The sequence below is a fragment of the Pelophylax lessonae genome, assembly GCF_965119305.1.
Source record: "Pelophylax lessonae genome assembly, contig: HAP1_SCAFFOLD_949, whole genome shotgun sequence".
NCBI classification, from domain to species: Eukaryota; Metazoa; Chordata; class Amphibia; order Anura; family Ranidae; genus Pelophylax; species Pelophylax lessonae.
This window is the reverse complement of record NW_028119411.1, coordinates 4800-25365: the sequence shown is the minus strand read 5'-3', so window position 1 is coordinate 25365 and position 20566 is coordinate 4800. Positions and strand designations below refer to the sequence as shown.

The 20566-nt window shown below is 51.7% G+C and overlaps 1 protein-coding gene across 1 annotated transcript; it reads left to right on the top strand.

Moving 5' to 3' along the window:
* The first annotated feature begins 1204 nt into the window (after positions 1 to 1204).
* Positions 1205 to 5796, top strand: LOC309544102 (integral membrane protein 2A-like). Its single transcript, XM_082276482.1, has 5 exons — positions 1205 to 1370; positions 2081 to 2263; positions 2528 to 2638; positions 4396 to 4546; positions 5363 to 5796. The coding sequence occupies exons 1-5, from the start codon at positions 1293 to 1295 to the stop codon at positions 5449 to 5451; spliced, it is 612 nt and encodes a 203-aa protein (XP_082132608.1). The 5' UTR covers positions 1205 to 1292; the 3' UTR covers positions 5452 to 5796.
* The last annotated feature ends 14770 nt before the right edge of the window (positions 5797 to 20566 follow it).

The window sequence follows — 20566 nt, the reverse complement described above, 5'->3', positions numbered from 1 at the left end:
ACCATGTATAAATACATAAGGGGGGATATGATCTCCATGTATAAATACATAAGGGGGGGATATGATCTCCATGTATAAATACATAAGGGGGGATATGATCACCATGTATAAATACATAAGGGGGGGATATGATCTCCATGTATAAATACATAAGGGGGGATATGATCTCCATGTATAAATACATAAGGGGGGGGGTATGATCCCCATGTATAAATACATAAGGGGGGATATGATCTCCATGTATAAATACATAAGGAGGGGATATGATCTCCATGTATAAATACATAAGGGGGGATATGATCTCCATGTATAAATACATAAAGGGGGGGATATGATCTCCATGTTTAAATACATAAGGGGTCCATATAGTGAGCTTTAAGATCATCACAGAGGACAAGGGGGCGCTCTTTACGTCTGGAGGAAAAGAGATTTTGTCTCCAAATACAGAAAGGTTTCTTCACAGTAAGAGCTGTGGAATGTGGAATAGACTCCCTCCAGAGGAGGTTCTGGTCATCTCAGTAGATTGCTATAAGAAAGTCCTGGATTCTTTCCTAGGTGTACATAATATATTATAAATGGCTACTAACATTTATAGGTAAAGTTGATCCAGGGAATATCTGATTTCCTCTCGGGGGATCAGGAAGGAATTTTTCCTCTGCTGTAGTAAATTGGATCATGGCTTTGCTGGGGTTTATTTTCACCTTCCTCTGGATCAACAGCGAGTATAGGATTGTGTATTGGGGGCTTCCCCCTGGGGGGAGGGGCTGGTTGTGTATTGGGGGCTTCCTCCTGGGGGGGAGGGGCTGGTTGTGTATTGGGGGCTTCCTCCTGGGGGGGAGGGGCTGGTTGTGTATTGGGGGCTTCCTCCTGGGGGGAGGGGCTGGTTGTGTATTGGGGGCTTCCTCCTGGGGGGGAGGGGCTGGTTGTGTATTGGGGGCTTCCTCCTGGGGGGAGGGGCTGGTTGTGTATTGGGGGCTTCCTCCTGGGGGGGAGGGGCTGGTTGTGTATTGGGGGAGGGGCTGGTTGTGTATTGGGGGAGGGGCTGGTTGTGTATTGGGGGCTTCCTCCTGGGGGGGAGGGGCTGGTTGTGTATTGGGGGAGGGGCTGGTTGTGTATTGGGGGAGGGGCTGGTTGTGTATTGGGTGCTTCCTCCTGGGGGAGGGGCTGGTTGTGTATTGGGGGAGGGGCTGGCCTCAGTATATTGGGAGGTAATAACACACCATCTTGTCTTGCAGGACCCGGAAGTCGCCGCTCATGTCGCAGAACGGCGTTCCAGCGGGCAATGTCTGCTTATGCTCCTGGGATTGGCCTTCATCCTTGCCGGGCTGATTGTGGGCGGAGCCTGCATCTACAAGTTCTTCATGCCACGGGTAAGGTAACGCCCCCACACCTCCCATCTGTGCGTCTGTAAATGAGAGATAATTGTGGGGAGGAGCCCAGAAAGATGGAGGGGGTGGAACTATGTGTGTACAGGGCGGAGCTGTATTATGGAGGGATTCCAGGTCCTCATTCTTTAGGTGACCCCCCCCCCCCCCCCCTCAACATCCTCCTCATTGATTTATAACCCCGCCCTTCAGCTGTGGTTGAACTACAGGTCCCAGGAGGCGATGCAAGACTCCCAGCCCCCCCCCCCCCATTGGGGGGAGTCACCAGTAATGACCCAGAGCCCTGGGAGGGGGGGGGTCACCAGTAATGACCCAGAGCCTTGGGGGGGGGGGGAGTCACCAGTAATGACCCAGAGCCTTGGGGGGGGTCACCAGTAGTGAGCTGGGATCACCAGTAATGAGCTGGGGGGGGGGGTCACCAGTAATGACCCAGAGCCTTGGGGGGGGGGGGGAGGGGGGTCACCAGTAGTGAGCTGGGGGGGGTCACCAGTAATGAGCTGGGGGGGGTCACCAGTAATGAGCTGGGGGGGGTCACCAGTAATGAGCTGGGGGGGGTCACCAGTAATGACCCAGAGCCTTGGGGGGAGGGGGGTCACCAGTAGTGAGCTGGGATCACCAGTAATGAGCTGGGATCACCAGTAATGAGCTGGGGGGGGGGGTCACCAGTAATAACTGTGAACATCCCTATTTTGCAGCACAAGGTGTTGGAGGGTCACCTCTCATACATGGAGAATAGGAAGGATGTGATGGAGCCGTATTATCTCCCCGTGTCGGAGGAAGCCGATATCCGGGAGGAGGAGAACGTCGCCTTCATCAATGTCCCCGTACCGAGCTTCTCCGAGGGGGACTCCGCCGCCATCGTCCACGACTTCGACAGAGTGAGTGCCGCTTCCTCCCTCTTATACAGTGTGCGGGTTGTGGGTGGAGCTTCCCCCGGGGGGGAGTGTTGTGGGTGGAGCTTCCCCCGGGGGGGAGTGTTGTGGGTGGAGCTTCCCCCGGGGGGGGGAGTGTTGTGGGTGGAGCTTCCCCCGGGGGGGAGTGTTGTGGGTGGAGCTTCCCCCGGGGGGGAGTGTTGTGGGTGGAGCTTCCCCCGGGGGGAGTGTTGTGGGTGGAGCTCCTCTGATCTCTGCTTTGTTTTTCAGCTCCTGACGGCGTACCTGGATCTGCAGATTCAGAAATGTTACATTATTAATCTGAACACATCGGTGGTCCTTCCCCCGCGGAGCCTGCTGGACCTCTTCATGAAGCTGGCGGTATGTAAGGGGGAGGAGACAAGGATCTGTGCTTTCTGATTGGTGCTTCGGGTTGATCTGGAATGGTGGGGGGAATTGAATGTTCCATTGCATGTATGTGTGTGTGTATATACAGTATATAGAGGGGGGTGTATAATATAGGGGGGTATATACAGTATATAGAGGGGGTGTATATACAGTATATAGAGGGGGTGTATAATATAGGGGGTGTATATACAGTATATAGAGGGGGGTGTATAATATAGGGGTGTATATAGAGGGGGGGTGTATAATATAGTGGGGTGTATATAGAGGGGGGTGTATAATATAGGGGGGTGTATAATATAGGGGGTGTATATACAGTATATAGAGGGGGGTGTATAATATAGGGGGTATATACAGTATATAGAGGGGGGTGTATAATATAGGGGGTATATACAGTATATAGAGGGGGGTGTATAATATGGGGGGTGTATAATATAGGGGGGTGTATATAGAGGGGGCGGTGTATAATATAGTGGGGTGTATATAGAGGGGGGTGTATAATATAGGGGGGTATATACAGTATATAGAGGGGGGTGTATAATATGGGGGGTATATACAGTATATAGAGGGGGGTGTATAATATAGGGGGGTATATACAGTATATAGGGGGGGTGTATAATATAGAGGGGGCGGTGTATAATATAGGGGGGTATATACAGTATATAGAGGGGGGTGTATAATATAGGGGGGTATATACAGTATATAGGGGGGGGTGTATAATATAGGGGGGTGTATAATATAGTGGGGTGTATATAGAGGGGGGGTGTATAATATATGGGGTATATACAGTATATAGAGGGGGGTGTATAATATGGGGGGTATATACAGTATATAGAGGGGGGTGTATAATATGGGGGGTATATACAGTATATAGGGGGGGTGTATATAGAGGGGGCGGTGTATAATATAGTGGGGTGTATATAGAGGGGGGTGTATAATATAGTGGGTATATACAGTATATAGAGGGGGGTGTATAATATGGGGGGTATATACAGTATATAGAGGGGGGTGTATAATATGGGGGGTATATACAGTATATAGGGGGGGTGTATATAGAGGGGGCGGTGTATAATATAGTGGGGTGTATATAGAGGGGGGGTGTATAATATAGTGGGGTGTATATAGAGGGGGGTGTATAATATAGGGGGGTATATACAGTATATATAGGGGGATGTATATAGAGGGGGCGGTGTATAATATAGTGGGGTGTATATAGAGGGGGGGTGTATAATATATGGGGTATATACAGTATATAGAGGGGGGTGTATAATATGGGGGGTATATACAGTATATAGGGGGGGTGTATATAGAGGGGGCGGTGTATAATATAGTGGGGTGTATATAGAGGGGGGGTGTATAATATATGGGGTATATACAGTATATATAGAGGGGGGTATATACAGTATATAGGGGGTATGTAAAGGAGATATATCTCTCTATCTATCAGAGGTTGCCACAGTCGGGGTTCGGCGCTCCTCCTCCTCCTCATTGGTCAGGAAATCCTCGGATTTATACCGGAAGGGGAGAACGGAACAATCAGAGATCATAAATCAGATAAACGTCCCGCACTGAGGGGGGAGGGGGGAATGAAAGAGAGGGGGTCGGCCCCCCAGTGTACAGATGGGGGAGGGGGGGCGGATGGAGACAGATGATTGGCTGTCTAGTAAGTGTGAATCATTCAGAACAATGCATGATGGGAAGAATGTAACGCTGTTCTCTGCACCTCCCCCCAGTCCGGATCGTACCTCCCCCAGACCTACCTGGTGAGCGAGGAGTTGGTGGTGACGGAGAAGATCGATGATTTGTCGGATCTCGGGATCTTCATTTATCAGCACTGTGTGGGGAGGGAGACCTACCGACTGCAACGTCGGGACCAGATCACTGGTGAGTCCATCATAGGAGGGGGATGCATATTATTACAGGAGGGGGGGGGAAGGGATGCATATTACAGGAGGGGGGCGGGAGGGGAGAGGATGCATATTATAGGAGGGGGGTGGGGGGGGGAGGACGCATATTACAGGAGGGGTGTGGGGGGGAGAGGACGCATATTACAGGAGGGGGGCGGGGGGGGGAGGACGCATATTACAGGAGGGGTGTGGGGGGGAGAGGACGCATATTACAGGAGGGGGGTGGGGGGGGGAGGACGCATATTACAGGAGGGGGGCGGGGGGGAGAGGACGCATATTACAGGAGGGGGGCGGGGGGGAGAGGACGCATATTACAGGAGGGGGGTGGGGGGTGAGGATGCATATTACAGGAGGGGGGTGGGGGAGGGGAGATGCATAATCCGGGGTTAGGCGCTGGGGGGGATGCATATTGCATGAGGGGGGAGGAGGGGATGCATATTACATGAGGGGGGGGGAGGGGATGCATATTACATGAGGGGGGAAGGGGATGCATATTACAGGAGGGGGGCGGGGGGGGAGGGGACGCATATTACAGGAGGGGGGCGGGGGGGAGGGGACGCATATTACAGCGGGGGGGAGAGGACGCATATTACAGGAGGGGGGCGGGGGGAGAGGACGCATATTACAGGAGGGGGGGAGGGGAGATGCATAATCCGGGGTTAGGCGCTGGGGGGATGCATATTGCATGAGGGGGGGAGGGGATGCATATTCCGGGGTGGGGGGAGTTGACATCTTAGTATGTTGTAGTTTTGGGCGGAGTTTGTCTTTATTAACCCCTCCCCCCATCTTTCAGGACTCCAGAAGCGATCGGCTGAGGTGTGTCGCAGCATCCTTCACTTTGGGAACAACTTTGTGACTCAGACTTCCATCTGTGAGCTGTGAGCGGCGCCCCGCCCCCCCCCCCCCCTCCCCCCACGTGCAGTGATAATCAATGCGGTATTTTTTTCTTAGTCGTGTGTGCGTCCGCTTCTAGCTTCAGTAACCGCCTGACGTGACCTCGGCGGGAAGGTGGCTCAGGAATCATGTAACCTCACTCGCCCATCCCCCGATCCGTCACCATGGTAATGATCCGCACATACGCCCCTCCCCCCACAGACCCTACTAATCAATCAGCGCATGTCTGATTCTGTGTGCTACTACTGTATACCGCACCTCCCCCGCCTGGAGGACGCTCCGCATTTATTTGTACTACTATTAAATGTCCCCCCCCCCCCCCCCCCCTCCTCCGCTACCCCTATATATGATCTATTTTCTATATAGAGATATAAATGGAATATAATGAGTTTGTGATTTGCGTTCCGTCGTCTTTCCTGCCGCGGGGCCCCCGCCTGCCCCTCCCCCAGCCTGCCGATCGATCCGGAGACCCTCATAATGTGGACATTTTTTTTTTGATGATTTTTTCTTTGTTACATTTTGTGCACTGAGGAGCTGAAGGGGTTAAAGACGATGTGAGAGCCAATAAAACGTCTTTCTGTAATCCGTGTCTGTCATCAATAAAGTTCATTCAAGAATTGGAGGGTTACACCCCCAAATGGCTGAGCACGCCCACTCTGTAGATGCGCACGTCACTCTGTAGATGCTCACGCCCCGCTCTGGGTGTGTGTGGAGGGGCCCTCCCCCGCTCTGTGTGTGTGTGTGGAGGGGCCCTCCCCCGCTCTGTGTGTGTGTGTGGAGGGGCCCTCCCCCGCTCTGGGTGTGTGTGGAGGGGCCCTCCCCCGCTCTGTGTGTGTGTGTGGAGGGGCCCTCCCCCGCTCTGTGTGTGTGTGGAGGGGCCCTCCCCCGCTCTGTGTGTGTGTGTGGAGGGGGCTCCCCGCTCTGTGTGTGTGTGGAGGGGCCCTCCCCCGCTCTGTGTGTGTGTGGAGGGGGCTCCTGGCTCTGTGTGTGTGGAGGGGCCTTCCCCCGCTCTGTGTTTGTGTGTGTGGGTGGAGGGGCCCTCCCCCGCTCTGTGTGTGTGTGTGGAGGGGCCCTCCCCCGCTCTGTGTGTGTGTGTGTGGAGGGGCCCTCCCCCGCTCTGTGTGTGTGGAGGGGCCCTCCCCCGCTCTGTGTGTGTGGAGGGGCCCTCCCCCGCTCTGTGTGTGTGTGGAGGGAGCTCTCCCCTGCTCTGTGTGTGTGTGTGTGTGTGTGTGTGGAGGGGGGCTCTCCCCCGCTCTGTGTGTGTGGAGGGGGGCTCTCCCCCGCTCTGTGTGTGGAGGGGCCCTCCCCCGCTCTGTGTGTGTGTGGAGGGAGCTCTCCCCTGCTCTGTGTGTGTGTGTGTGTGTGTGTGTGGAGGGGGGCTCTCCCCCGCTCTGTGTGTGGAGGGGCCCTCCCCCGCTCTGTGTGTGTGTGTGGAGGGGCCCTCCCCCGCTCTGTGTGTGTGGAGGGGCCTTCCCCCGCTCTGTGTGTGTGTGGAGGGAGCTCTCCCCTGCTCTGTGTGTGTGTGTGTGTGTGTGTGTGTGTGGAGGGGGGCTCTCCCCCGCTCTGTGTGTGGAGGGGCCCTCCCCCGCTCTGTGTGTGGACTAAGCGGTGGCGGTGTGGGAGGTGACATCACTCCACTGGCAAGAGTCATGGTGACCGTTGGCTCGTCGTTGTATGTTGCCGGTGCGGTGGATTGACGTCATTTCCTGCGCCACCACCGCTTCAGCTGTCTGGTGCAAGTGTTTCCTGTATCGGTTGTTGTGCGTTTTTATACGTTCGAGAATATTATTCTGATTATTTTAATTTATTACTAAAAGACGGTGTCTGAACTATCAATAGAATTATGACGCGGTGCCTCCAGCCGATTACGGCAAATCATTTTAATAACTAAGAAAAACCCAATCAATTATGTTCAGACACTCATAGTATACCACAGCAATGCGCAGCCGATAGTCACTTCACTGCAGATGAAGTGAGAATAGGCCATGCAAAACGTGAGACTAATACACCAATATGCGCTAAATCTGATATTAATAAAAAATGTTATAAAAACCAAAATCATCTCTTTAGAGAAAAATCGACATATGGTTTATACGGCTGGGATTGTACTCTCGTTACTGTTAAATATGCAATATAAACATTTAAGGAAGTACATAAACAATATAGAATAATCAATTAATTAGCAAGGAATATTTACCATATTTAAATGGTGGCTAACTTAAAATGGTCGTTACCAGAGTCCTTAAGATGGCTGCATTTCCAAGATGGTGGCCAATTAGGGAGGAGTTTCATTGACATCCCTCCAAGTTTCAGGTACATGGTGGAGAAAGATGGAGTCTGTATAGATGAGTGTATGCATAGCTGTAGTAGCGTGTGTATTGTATGTGTAATGTAATGTGTCATGATGTCTGATGTGTTGTCCTATTACATCTGGGGTTCCTTTTTATATTGTGTTGAACAAAAGGGCAGTAAAAATTACCATAGACCAAACCCAGTGGGAGGAACATTATCCCCATTGGTTGGGATTACTTAACCATTAACTGACGAGGTCATTGGGCGACACCTCTACTGGTTAACCAAGATATGGGATATTAAATCTGTATAATTTCTCCATTTAAGATTATAACTAACAGCATAATAATTTATCCATGCTCTCATCCTCTATACGGGTCCATCTAATATCCAATATGAAGTAAAGATTGGACCTGGTAATACCATTGAATTAAGAATATTACTAATACAATATATATATATTGATTGGAAATGAATGATTTACCCATATACTTTACATTTAGTAGCAGTAGGAATGATATAGATACATATACAGTTATATATATATTGCTACACAACAGCTTGTATATGTAAACTTTTCTACACATGGGTTATTTCCAATCAGAATATTATCCGTTAAGGGATTATTATGTTAACCACAATACAGTCATGATTTGGGACTGGATTATAAAATATGGGAGAAATTCTGACCATTTGACACTACTATAAGATATACTGTACTTCTCAATAGAAGATTATCCTAACATTCTAATTTCCACACCCCCCTTTTGTATATGATGGGACAAGGATGTTGTATAAGCTTATGATTATATGAATTTCATTTGAAGATATACTGTAGTTCTCATCAGTCTGTCTCTTTAATACCATTTAATTTTCAATGGACAATTGTCTGTATGACACAATCTTTACCACCATGTAAGTGTAGGGGAATGAATTACAAATTCTAGTCTTTGTCCAGGCTGATTTCCATTTGTTTGTCTTCTCATGGTTAAGACAATAGTTTATCTGCTGGTGGATGGGTGAACACAGGTGTTATCCTCAATTTGAGTTTTGGCCATTGTGTGATAAACGTCTCATGGCCCGAACATAATGTTTTATGATCCTTCTGGCTCCTCTCATTTCATGACCAGGTATAAGCAATTTAGTTGCCTGCCTTCCCGAGCATTGTATTCAAAGTTTGTCAAACACAATTACCTTTTGGGGGCAGATGACATAGCTTCTCATCTCAAAGTACATGTAAATAAAACCATTTCAACAATGGACGCAATGTGTGCTTCAAACTGAAGGGGTTTTGACTCAATCTGTAACAAGGTCAATTGAGGCCTCAAAATTCACAATTCTTGACCTGTAATAGGAAAATGTATTTCTATTTCGTACTGAAAGTCTAACACGGTCTGTGTACCATTTGTCCACCTGGAGCCCTGTTACATCATCCATCCATCATCCGTGTGACGGCACGGACGTCTGCTGGCGACGTTGACTGGCCAGAAACCCAGCTAGCAGTACATCGGCGGGGGGGAGCTCAGCCTGACATCCGACCAGTGTGGGTTTTACCTTCTATTGATTTTCTGCAATAAACGGTTATTGGACTTTCCATGGAGTGACGCCTTTTCTACGTTTTCCCACCACAACGCCGTTTCCCATCAGCAGTCTGTGACAGATTTCATGAATAGAATTATTACTAGAAGCTCCCGAACTTCCATCCTTCTCACTGCTCCAGAATCTCCTGAACTTCCATCCTTCTCACTGCTCCCGAACTTCCATCCTTCTCACTGCTCCAGAACTTCCATCCTTCTCACTGCTCCAGAAGCTCCTGAACTTCCATCCTTCTCACTGCTCCAGGAGCTCCCGAACTTCCATCCTTCTCACTGCTTCAGAATCTCCTGATCTTCCATCCTTCTCACTGCTCCCCAACTTCCATCCTTCTCACTGCTCCCCAACTTCCATCCTCACTGCTCCCCAACTTCCATCCTTCTCACTGCTCCCCAACTTCCATCCTTCTCACTGCTCCCGAACTTCCATCCTTCTCACTGCTCCAGAATCTCCCTAACTTCCATCCTTCTCACTGCTCCAGAATCTCCCGAACTTCCATCCTTCTCACTGCTCCAGAATCTCCCGAACTTCCATCCTTCTCACTGCTCCCCAACTTCCATCCTTCTCACTGCTCCCGAATCTCCCCGAACTTCCATCCTTCTCACTGCTCCAGAAGCTCCCGAACTTCCATCCTTCTCACTGCTCCAGAAGCTCCCGAACTTCCATCCTTCTCACTGCTCCAGAAGCTCCCGAACTTCCATCCTTCTCACTGCTCCAGAAGCTCCTGAACTTCCATCCTTCTCACTGCTCCAGGAGCTCCCAAACTTCCATCCTTCTCACTGCTTCAGAATCTCCTGATCTTCCATCCTTCTCACTGCTCCCCAACTTCCATCCTTCTCACTGCTCCCCAACTTCCATCCTTCTCACTGCTCCAGAATCTCCTGAACTTCCATCCTTCTCACTGCTCCCGAACTTCCATCCTTCTCACTGCTCCCGAATCTCCCGAACTTCCATCCTTCTCACTGCTCCAGAATCTCCCGAACTTCCATCCTTCTCACTGCTTCAGAATCTCCTGATCTTCCATCCTTCTCACTGCTCCAGAACTTCCATCCTTCTCACTGCTCCAGAAGCTCCCGAACTTCCATCCTTCTCACTGCTCCAGGAGCTCCCGAACTTCCATCCTTCTCACTGCTTCAGAATCTCCTGATCTTCCATCCTTCTCACTGCTCCCCAACTTCCATCCTTCTCACTGCTCCCCAACTTCCATCCTTCTCACTGCTCCAGAACTTCCATCCTTCTCACTGCTCCCCAACTTCCATCCTTCTCACTGCTCCCCAACTTCCATCCTTCTCGCTGCTCCAGAAGCTCCCGAACTTCCATCCTTCTCACTGCTCCAGAATCTCCCGAACTTCCATCCTTCTCACTGCTCCCGAACTTCCATCCTTCTCACTGCTCCAGAATCTCCCGAACTACCATCCTTCTCACTGCTCCAGAATCTCCCGAACTTCCATCCTTCTCACTGCTCCAGAAGCTCCCAAACTTGCATCCTTCTCACTGCTCCAGAACTTCCATCCTTCTCACTGCTCCCGAACTTCCATCCTTCTCACTGCTCCAGAATCTCCCGAACTTCCATCCTTCTCACTGCTCCAGAATCTCCCGAACTTCCATCCTTCTCACTGCTCCCCAACTTCCATCCTTCTCACTGCTCCCGAATCTCCCCGAACTTCCATCCTTCTCACTGCTCCAGAAGCTCCCAAACTTCCATCCTTCTCACTGCTCCAGAAGCTCCCGAACTTCCATCCTTCTCACTGCTCCAGAAGCTCCTGAACTTCCATCCTTCTCACTGCTCCAGGAGCGCCCAAACTTCCATCCTTCTCACTGCTTCAGAACTTCCATCCTTCTCACTGCTCCCCAACTTCCATCCTTCTCACTGCTCCCCAACTTCCATCCTCACTGCTCCCCAACTTCCATCCTTCTCACTGCTCCCCAACTTCCATCCTTCTCACTGCTCCCGAACTTCCATCCTTCTCACTGCTCCAGAACTTCCATCCTTCTCACTGCTCCAGAAGCTCCTGAACTTCCATCCTTCTCACTGCTCCAGGAGCTCCCGAACTTCCATCCTTCTCACTGCTTCAGAATCTCCTGATCTTCCATCCTTCTCACTGCTCCCCAACTTCCATCCTTCTCACTGCTCCCCAACTTCCATCCTCACTGCTCCCCAACTTCCATCCTTCTCACTGCTCCCCAACTTCCATCCTTCTCACTGCTCCCGAACTTCCATCCTTCTCACTGCTCCAGAATCTCCCTAACTTCCATCCTTCTCACTGCTCCAGAATCTCCCGAACTTCCATCCTTCTCACTGCTCCAGAATCTCCCGAACTTCCATCCTTCTCACTGCTCCCCAACTTCCATCCTTCTCACTGCTCCCGAATCTCCCCGAACTTCCATCCTTCTCACTGCTCCAGAAGCTCCCGAACTTCCATCCTTCTCACTGCTCCAGAAGCTCCCGAACTTCCATCCTTCTCACTGCTCCAGAAGCTCCCGAACTTCCATCCTTCTCACTGCTCCAGAAGCTCCTGAACTTCCATCCTTCTCACTGCTCCAGGAGCTCCCAAACTTCCATCCTTCTCACTGCTTCAGAATCTCCTGATCTTCCATCCTTCTCACTGCTCCCCAACTTCCATCCTTCTCACTGCTCCCCAACTTCCATCCTTACTGCTCCCCAACTTCCATCCTTCTCACTGCTCCAGAATCTCCTGAACTTCCATCCTTCTCACTGCTCCCGAACTTCCATCCTTCTCACTGCTCCCGAATCTCCCGAACTTCCATCCTTCTCACTGCTCCAGAATCTCCCGAACTTCCATCCTTCTCACTGCTTCAGAATCTCCTGATCTTCCATCCTTCTCACTGCTCCAGAACTTCCATCCTTCTCACTGCTCCAGAAGCTCCCGAACTTCCATCCTTCTCACTGCTCCAGGAGCTCCCGAACTTCCATCCTTCTCACTGCTTCAGAATCTCCTGATCTTCCATCCTTCTCACTGCTCCCCAACTTCCATCCTTCTCACTGCTCCCCAACTTCCATCCTTCTCACTGCTCCAGAACTTCCATCCTTCTCACTGCTCCCCAACTTCCATCCTTCTCACTGCTCCCCAACTTCCATCCTTCTCGCTGCTCCAGAAGCTCCCGAACTTCCATCCTTCTCACTGCTCCAGAATCTCCCGAACTTCCATCCTTCTCACTGCTCCCGAACTTCCATCCTTCTCACTGCTCCAGAATCTCCCGAACTACCATCCTTCTCACTGCTCCAGAATCTCCCGAACTTCCATCCTTCTCACTGCTCCAGAAGCTCCCAAACTTGCATCCTTCTCACTGCTCCAGAACTTCCATCCTTCTCACTGCTCCCGAACTTCCATCCTTCTCACTGCTCCAGAATCTCCCGAACTTCCATCCTTCTCACTGCTCCAGAATCTCCCGAACTTCCATCCTTCTCACTGCTCCCCAACTTCCATCCTTCTCACTGCTCCCGAATCTCCCCGAACTTCCATCCTTCTCACTGCTCCAGAAGCTCCCAAACTTCCATCCTTCTCACTGCTCCAGAAGCTCCCGAACTTCCATCCTTCTCACTGCTCCAGAAGCTCCTGAACTTCCATCCTTCTCACTGCTCCAGGAGCGCCCAAACTTCCATCCTTCTCACTGCTTCAGAACTTCCATCCTTCTCACTGCTCCCCAACTTCCATCCTTCTCACTGCTCCCTAACTTCCATCCTTACTGCAACCCAACTTCCATCCTTCTCGCTGCTCCAGAAGCTCCCGAACTTCCATCCTTCTCACTGCTCCAGAACTTCCATCCTTCTCACTGCTCCAGAACTTCCATCCTTCTCACTGCTCCAGAAGCTCCTGAACTTCCATCCTTCTCACTGCTCCAGGAGCTCCCAAACTTCCATCCTTCTCACTGCTTCAGAATCTCCTGATCTTCCATCCTTCTCACTGCTCCCCAACTTCCATCCTTCTCACTGCTCCCCAACTTCCATCCTTACTGCTCCCCAACTTCCATCCTTCTCGCTGCTCCAGAAGCTCCCGAACTTCCATCCTTCTCACTGCTCCAGAATCTCCTGATCTTCCATCCTTCTCACTGCTCCAGAACTTTCATCCTTCTCACTGCTCCCCAACTTCCATCCTTCTCACTGCTCCCCAACTTCCATCCTTCTCGCTGCTCCCGAACTTCCATCCTTCTCACTGCTCCCGAACTTCCATCCTTCTCACTGCTCCAGAATCTCCCGAACTACCATCCTTCTCACTGCTCCAGAACTTCCATCCTTCTCACTGCTCCAGAAGCTCCTGAACTTCCATCCTTCTCACTGCTCCAGGAGCTCCCGAACTTCCATCCTTCTCACTGCTTCAGAATCTCCTGATCTTCCATCCTTCTCACTGCTCCCGAACTTCCATCCTTCTCACTGCTCCCCAACTTCCATCCTTCTCACTGCTCCAGAAGCTCCCGAACTTCCATCCTTCTCACTGCTCCAGAAGCTCCCGAACTTCCATCCTTCTCACTGCTCCAGAACTTCCATCCTTCTCACTGCTCCAGAAGCTCCTGAACTTCCATCCTTCTCACTGCTCCAGGAGCTCCCGAACTTCCATCCTTCTCACTGCTCCAGAAGCTCCTGAACTTCCATCCTTCTCACTGCTCCAGGAGCTCCCGAACTTCCATCCTTCTCACTGCTTCAGAATCTCCTGATCTTCCATCCTTCTCACTGCTCCCAAACTTCCATCCTTCTCACTGCTCCAGAAGCTCCCGAACTTCCATCCTTCTCACTGCTCCAGAATCTCCCAAACTTCCATCCTCCTCACTGCTTCCGAACTTCCATCCTTCTCACTGCTCCCGAACTTCCATCCTTCTCACTGCTCTGCACCCCATGGGTCCCCATTGGAGCTGCTGATGTTCATCCACGGCTTGTTGGGCGCCCTCCACCAGTACCTGTCAAGTAAAAAATTGTTTTGAAATGTACAAAGATATCGGCCAATAGGTATTGGCAAAAATATTGGTATCCGCAATGAAAAACTGATATTGGTTGATCACTACGGCCTTGTATCACCAGTTCAGGCTGGTGATGGCGGTGTAATGATGTAGGGGGGGGGCAGGGGGTAATGGTTCAGGTTGGTAGTGGTGGGATAATGGTGTGTGGGGAAGGGGGGGGGATAATGGTTCAGGGTGGTGGTGGTATGGTGTGGGGGAGGGGGGGTAGCGGTTCAGGCTGGTGGTGGTGTAATGGGGAGGGGGAGAGTAATGGTTTAGGCTGGTGGGGGGGATTAAGGTTTAGGCTGGTTGTGGTGGAGGGGGGGTGACGGTTTAGGCTGGTGGGGGAGGGATGGGTGGGTAACGGTTTAGGCTGGTTGTGGGGGAGGGGGTAACGGTTCACGCTGGTGGTGTGTAATGGTGTGGGGGAGGAGGGAGGTGGGTAATGGTTCAGGCTGGTGGTGGTGTAATGGTGTGGAGGGGGATGGGGGTATAGGTTCAGGCTGGTGGTGGTGTAATGGTGTGGGAGAGGGGGGGGGGTAATGGTTTAGGCTGGTGGTGGTGTAATGGTGTGGGGGAGGAGGAGGAGGGGGGTATTAGCTCAGGGTGGTGATGGTGTGGGGGAGGAAGAGGGGGGTAATAGTTCAGGTTGGTAGTGGTGGTGTAATGGTTTTGTGGGAGAGGGGGTGGTGGTGAGTATGTGAGGGGAGGGCAGAGTAGGGTGAGTGAGGGGGAGGGGGAAAGTGTATGGGGGGAGGGGATATTGGGACTTTATTTTATTTTGGGAACAATTTTTATAAAAAGTAGAAAGAAATCTTTATTTAATTGATTGGAGAGATCGGTGGAATGGAAAGATTTTATAGAGGGATACAATGTATAACTCTTCCCTCCATGGAGATCCTCCCGGATGGTAAAGTGAAGGTCAACATGTTTCACAGACAAAGCGGCTTCATCAGGACCTCAAATCTCATCCAGAAATAATTGTTCAGTAAATAAAGGAAAATATAAATACATTTCTACATAAAAGGAGATTTCAGCAATATACGGAATTGGGGAATAATCCAACATTAAATGTATAGAATAAATCAGAAGAGCTCTCAGCTCCCCCCAATGGCTGAGAGAGGAAAATAAATCTTCCAATAATATACACAGGACTGTATACAGGGGGGGGGGTGACACTAATATATATATGGTTTTACAGGTGGAGGCCACTGACATGTTTTCCCCTACTCATATTTTCTGACTGTTTGTCACTAGTTTTGCATTTGGCTTGGGTCAGTGTCACTACTGGTAGTATGAGGCCATACCTGGACCCTATAGAGGGGGTCAGTGTCACTACTGGTAGTATGAGGCCATACCTGGACCCTATAGAGGGGGTCAGTGTCACTACTGGTAGTATGAGGTCATACCTGGACCCTATAGAGGGGGTCAGTGTCACTACTGGTATCATGAGACCATACCTGGACCCTATAGAGGGGGTCAGTGTCACTTCTGGTAGTATGAGGCCATACCTGGACCCTATAGAGGGGGTCAGTGTCACTACTGATAGTATGAGGCTATACCTGGACCCTATAGAGGGGGTCAATGTCACTACTGGTAGTATGAGGCCATACCTGGACCCTATAGAGGGGGTCAGTGTCACTACTGATAGTATGAGGCTATACCTGGACCCTATAGAGGGGGTCAGTGTCACTACTGGTAGCATGAGGCCATACCTGGACCCTATAGAGGGTGGTCAGTGTCCCTACTGGTAACATGAGGACATACCTGGACCCTATAGAGGGTGGTCAGTGTCACTACTGGTAGTATGAGGAGATACCTGGACCCTATAGAGGGGGTCAGTGTCACTACTGGTAGCATGAGGCCATACCTGGACCCTATAGAGGGTGGTCAGTGTCACTACTGGCAGTATGAGGCCATACCTGAACCCTATAGAGGGGGTCAGTGTCACTACTGGTAGTATGAGGAGATACCTGGACCCTATAGAGGGTGGTCAGTGTCCCTACTGGTAACATGAGGACATACCTGGACCCTATAGAGGGTGGTCAGTGTCACTACTGGTAGTATGAGGAGATACCTGGACCCTATAGGGGGGTCAGTGTCACTACTGGTAGTATGAGGCCATACCTGGACCCTATAGAGGGGGTCAGTGTCACTACTGGTAGTATGAGGAGATACCTGGACCCTATAGAGGGGGTCAGTGTCACTACTGGTACTATGAGGCCATACCTGGACCCTATAGAGGGGGTCAGTGTCACTACTGGTATCATGAGGCCATACCTGGACCCTATAGAGGGGGTCAGTGTCACTACTGGTATCATGAGGCCATACCTGAACCCTATAGAGGGTGGTCAGTGTCACTACTGGTAGCATGAGGCCATACCTGGACCCTATAGAGGGGGTCAGTGTCACTACTGGTATCATGAGGCCATACCTGAACCCTATAGGGGGGTCAGTGTCACTACTGGTAGTATGAGGCCATACCTGGACCCTATAGAGGGGGTCAGTGTCACTACTGGTAGCATGAGGCCATACCTGGACCCTATAGAGGGGGTCAGTGTCACTACTGGTATCATGAGGCCTTACCTGAACCCTATAGAGGGTGGTCAGTGTCACTACTGGTAGTATGAGGAGATACCTGGACCCTATAGAGGGTGGTCAGTGTCACTACTGGTAGCATGAGGCCATACCTGGACCCTATAGAGGGGGTCAATGTCACTACTGGTAGGATGAGACCATACCTGGACCCTATAGAGGGGGTCGGTGTCACTACTGGTAGCATGAGGCCATACCTGGACCCTATAGAGGGGGTCAGTGTCACTACTGGTAGTATGAGGCCATACCTGGACCCTATAGAGGGGGTCAGTGTCACTACTGGTAGCATGAGGCCATACCTGGACCCTATAGAGGGGGTCAGTGTCACTACTGGTAGTATGAGGTCATACCTGGACCCTATAGAGGGTGGTCAGTGTCCCTACTGGTAACATGAGGCTATACCTGGACCCTATAGAGGGGGTCAGTGTCACTACTGGTAGGGTAGTATGAGGCCATACCTGGACCCTATAGAGGGGGTCAGTGTCACTACTGGTAGCATGAGGCAATACCTGGACCCTATAGAGGGGGTCAGTGTCACTACTGGTAGTATGAGGAGATACCTGGACCCTATAGAGGGGGTCAGTGTCACTACTGGTAGCATGAGGCCATACCTGGACCCTATAGAGGGGGTCAGTGTCACTACTGGTAGTATGAGGAGATACCTGGACCCTATAGAGGTTGCACAGGCAGTCCAACTCCTCCAGGATGGCACATCAATACGTGCCATTAGCAGAAGGTTTGCTGTGTCTCCCAGCACAGTCTCAGGACCATGGAGGAGATTCCAGGAGACCGGCAGTTACTCTCGGAGAGCTGGACAGGGCCGTAGAAGGTCCTTAACCCATCAGCAGGACCGGTATCTGCTGCTTTGTGTAAGGAGGAACAGGATGAGCTCTGCCAGAGCCCTACAAAATAACCTCCAGCAGACACTGGTGTGAATGTCTCTGACCAAACAATCAGAAACAAACTTCATGAGGGTGGCCTGAGGGCCCGACGCCCTCTTGTGGGCGCTGTGCTCACTGCCCGGCACTGTGGAGCTGGATTGGCATTTGCCATTGAACCCCAGAATTGGGAGGTCCACCACCGGCACCCTGTGCTTTTCACAGATGAGAGCAGAGTTCACCCTGAGCACATGTGACAGACATGAAAGGGTCTGGAGAAGCCGTGGAGAACATTTTGCTGCCTGTAACATCGTTCAACATGACCGGTTGGGTGGTGGTCAGTGATGGTCTGGGGGGGGCAAATCCATGGAGGGACGCACAGACCTCTACAGGCTGGACAATGTCACCCTGACTGCCATTAGGTATTGGGATGAAATCCTTGGACCCATTGTCAGACCCTACGCTGGTGCAGTGGGTCCTGGGTTCCTCCTGGTGCACAACAATGCCGGCCTCATGTGGTGAGAGTATGCAGCCAGTTCCTGGAGGATGAAGGAATTGATACCATTGAATGGCCCCCACACTCACCTGACCTAAATCCAATAGAACATCTCTTGGTTAGACCTCAGTCTGTTCAGGAGCTCAGTGACAGCCTGGTCCAGATCTGGGAGGAAATACCCCCGGACACCATCCGTCGTCTCATTAGGAGCATGCCCTGACGTTGTCAGGCATACATACAAGCACATGGGGGCCACACACACTACTGAGGATCATTCTGAGGTCCTGCAATGACATCTCACCAAAATGGACTCGCCTGCTGCATCATTTCTTCACTTTGATTTTTGGGGTGTCTTTGAGCCCTCTGTAGGGTGATCATTTCAAATTTCCATCAACTGGCATCCTTTCCTTCCTAACACATTCCCCAGTCCATACCAGTATAGATCCAAACACATTCCCCAGTCCATACCAGTATAGATCCTAACACATTCCTCAGTCCATACCAGTATAGATCCTAACACATTCCCCAGTCCATACCAGTATAGATCCTAACACATTCCCCAGTCCATACCAGTATAGATCCTAACACATTGTCCTGCCCATTTATCACCCTACAGAGGGCTGAATTCAAAGACACTCCGAAAATTAAAGTGAAAAAATTATGCAACAGTCTAGTCCATTTTGGTGAAATGTCTTAGCAGGACCTTAGAATGGTCCTCAGTAGTGTGTATGGCCCCCACGTGCTTGTATGCATGCCTGACAATGTTAGGGGATGATCCTAATGAGACAACAGATGGTGTCCTGGGGTATTTTCTCCTAGATCTGGACCAGGGCATCACTGAGCTCCTGAACAGACTGAGGTGCAACCAGGTGGTGTCTTCTGTTTCTTGGCAAGCATGGCCTGGAGGGGGGCTTTATCGCTAAAGACTTTGTACAGAGGAGCTGAAAGCTTCATGCTTCTGAATGGTTGGACTGGACGGCCCTTTGAGGTTGGCTCGGGTGTGCGCCAGGGGTGTCCTTTGTGTCCTCTGTTATACTCATTCGCAATCGGTCCCTTCATCAGGAGATTAGAGTGTGGACAATTGTGGGGGGTGCCTTTGGGCATTCCTGGTGAGCCCCCTTTGAGGGTTGTGGCCTATGCCGATGACGTGTCTGTTTTCATCTCTGGGACAGAGGAGGCGAAGGAGGTGCCTGTGAGACAGTGTGTCTCACAGGCACGGCAGCAGCAGAACAGCGCGCCAGGAGCAAGAGTACAGAGGGCATAAATCCGACCCAGCCGTTGCCTCCCACCCACAGTGCTGTGCCAGTCTGCCAGTGCCTGCAGCCTGCCAAGTGCCAACCAATATAGCATACACAGTTAACTTACTGTACTTAGAGACCACTGAGACCAGTGACCACCACCAGTCATAAACCATATAGTCCAGCCCAGGCCAGGAGGAGACTCCACCACCAGTCCACCACCTCCACCACCACAGGGCAGTAGGGCACTGGGCAGCAGCCAGCCAGCAGGAAGTCCACCACCACCAGTCCACCAACGACACGAGCCAGAGGGACCTCACCCGGACAACAGTGTGCCTGCCAGGCCAGAGGCCACACCACCACCAGCAAGCCCAGCACAGCAGGTAAGAAAAAAAAAAAACCTCACAGACAGTCAGGAGTCAGGACTCAGACCCCCACCAGCCACCCACCACACCACCACCAGTGTGCCACGTCACCACAAGTGTGCCAAGTGCCCACGCCACCACCAGTGTGCCACGCCACCACCAGCCAGGCAGCCACCCACCACCAGTGTGCCACACCCACGTCACCACCAGTGTGCCACACCCACGTCACCACCAGTGTGCCACGCCATCACCAGTGTGCCGCCCACGTCACCACCAGTGTGCCAAGCGCCCACACCACCACCAGTGTGCCACGCCACCACTAGCCAGGCAGTCACCCACCACCAGTGTGCCACACCCACGTCACCACCAGTGTGCTACGCCATCACCAGTGTGCCGCCCACGTCACCACCAGTGTGCCACGCCACCACCAACCAGGCAGCCGCCCACCACCAGTGTGCTGCCCACGTCACCACCAGTGTGCCAAGTGCCCACTCCACCACCAGTGTGCCACGCCACCACCAGCCAGGCAGCCACCCACCACCAGTGTGCCACACCCACGTCACCACCAGTGTGCCACACCCACGTCACCACCAGTGTGCCACGCCATCACCAGTGTGCCGCCCACGTCACCACCAGTGTGCCAAGCGCCCACGCCACCACCAGTGTGCCACGCCACCACTAGCCAGGCAGCCA

Coding starts and splice junctions, on each gene's coding strand:
- LOC309544102 (XM_082276482.1), top strand. CDS start 1,293: ATGCTCCTGGGATTGGCCTTCATCCTTGCCGGGCTGATTGTGGGCGGA. Junction 1,371..2,080: donor ACAAGTTCTTCATGCCACGG/GTAAGGTAACGC, acceptor CCTATTTTGCAG/CACAAGGTGTTGGAGGGTCA. Junction 2,639..4,395: donor ACCTCTTCATGAAGCTGGCG/GTATGTAAGGGG, acceptor ACCTCCCCCCAG/TCCGGATCGTACCTCCCCCA.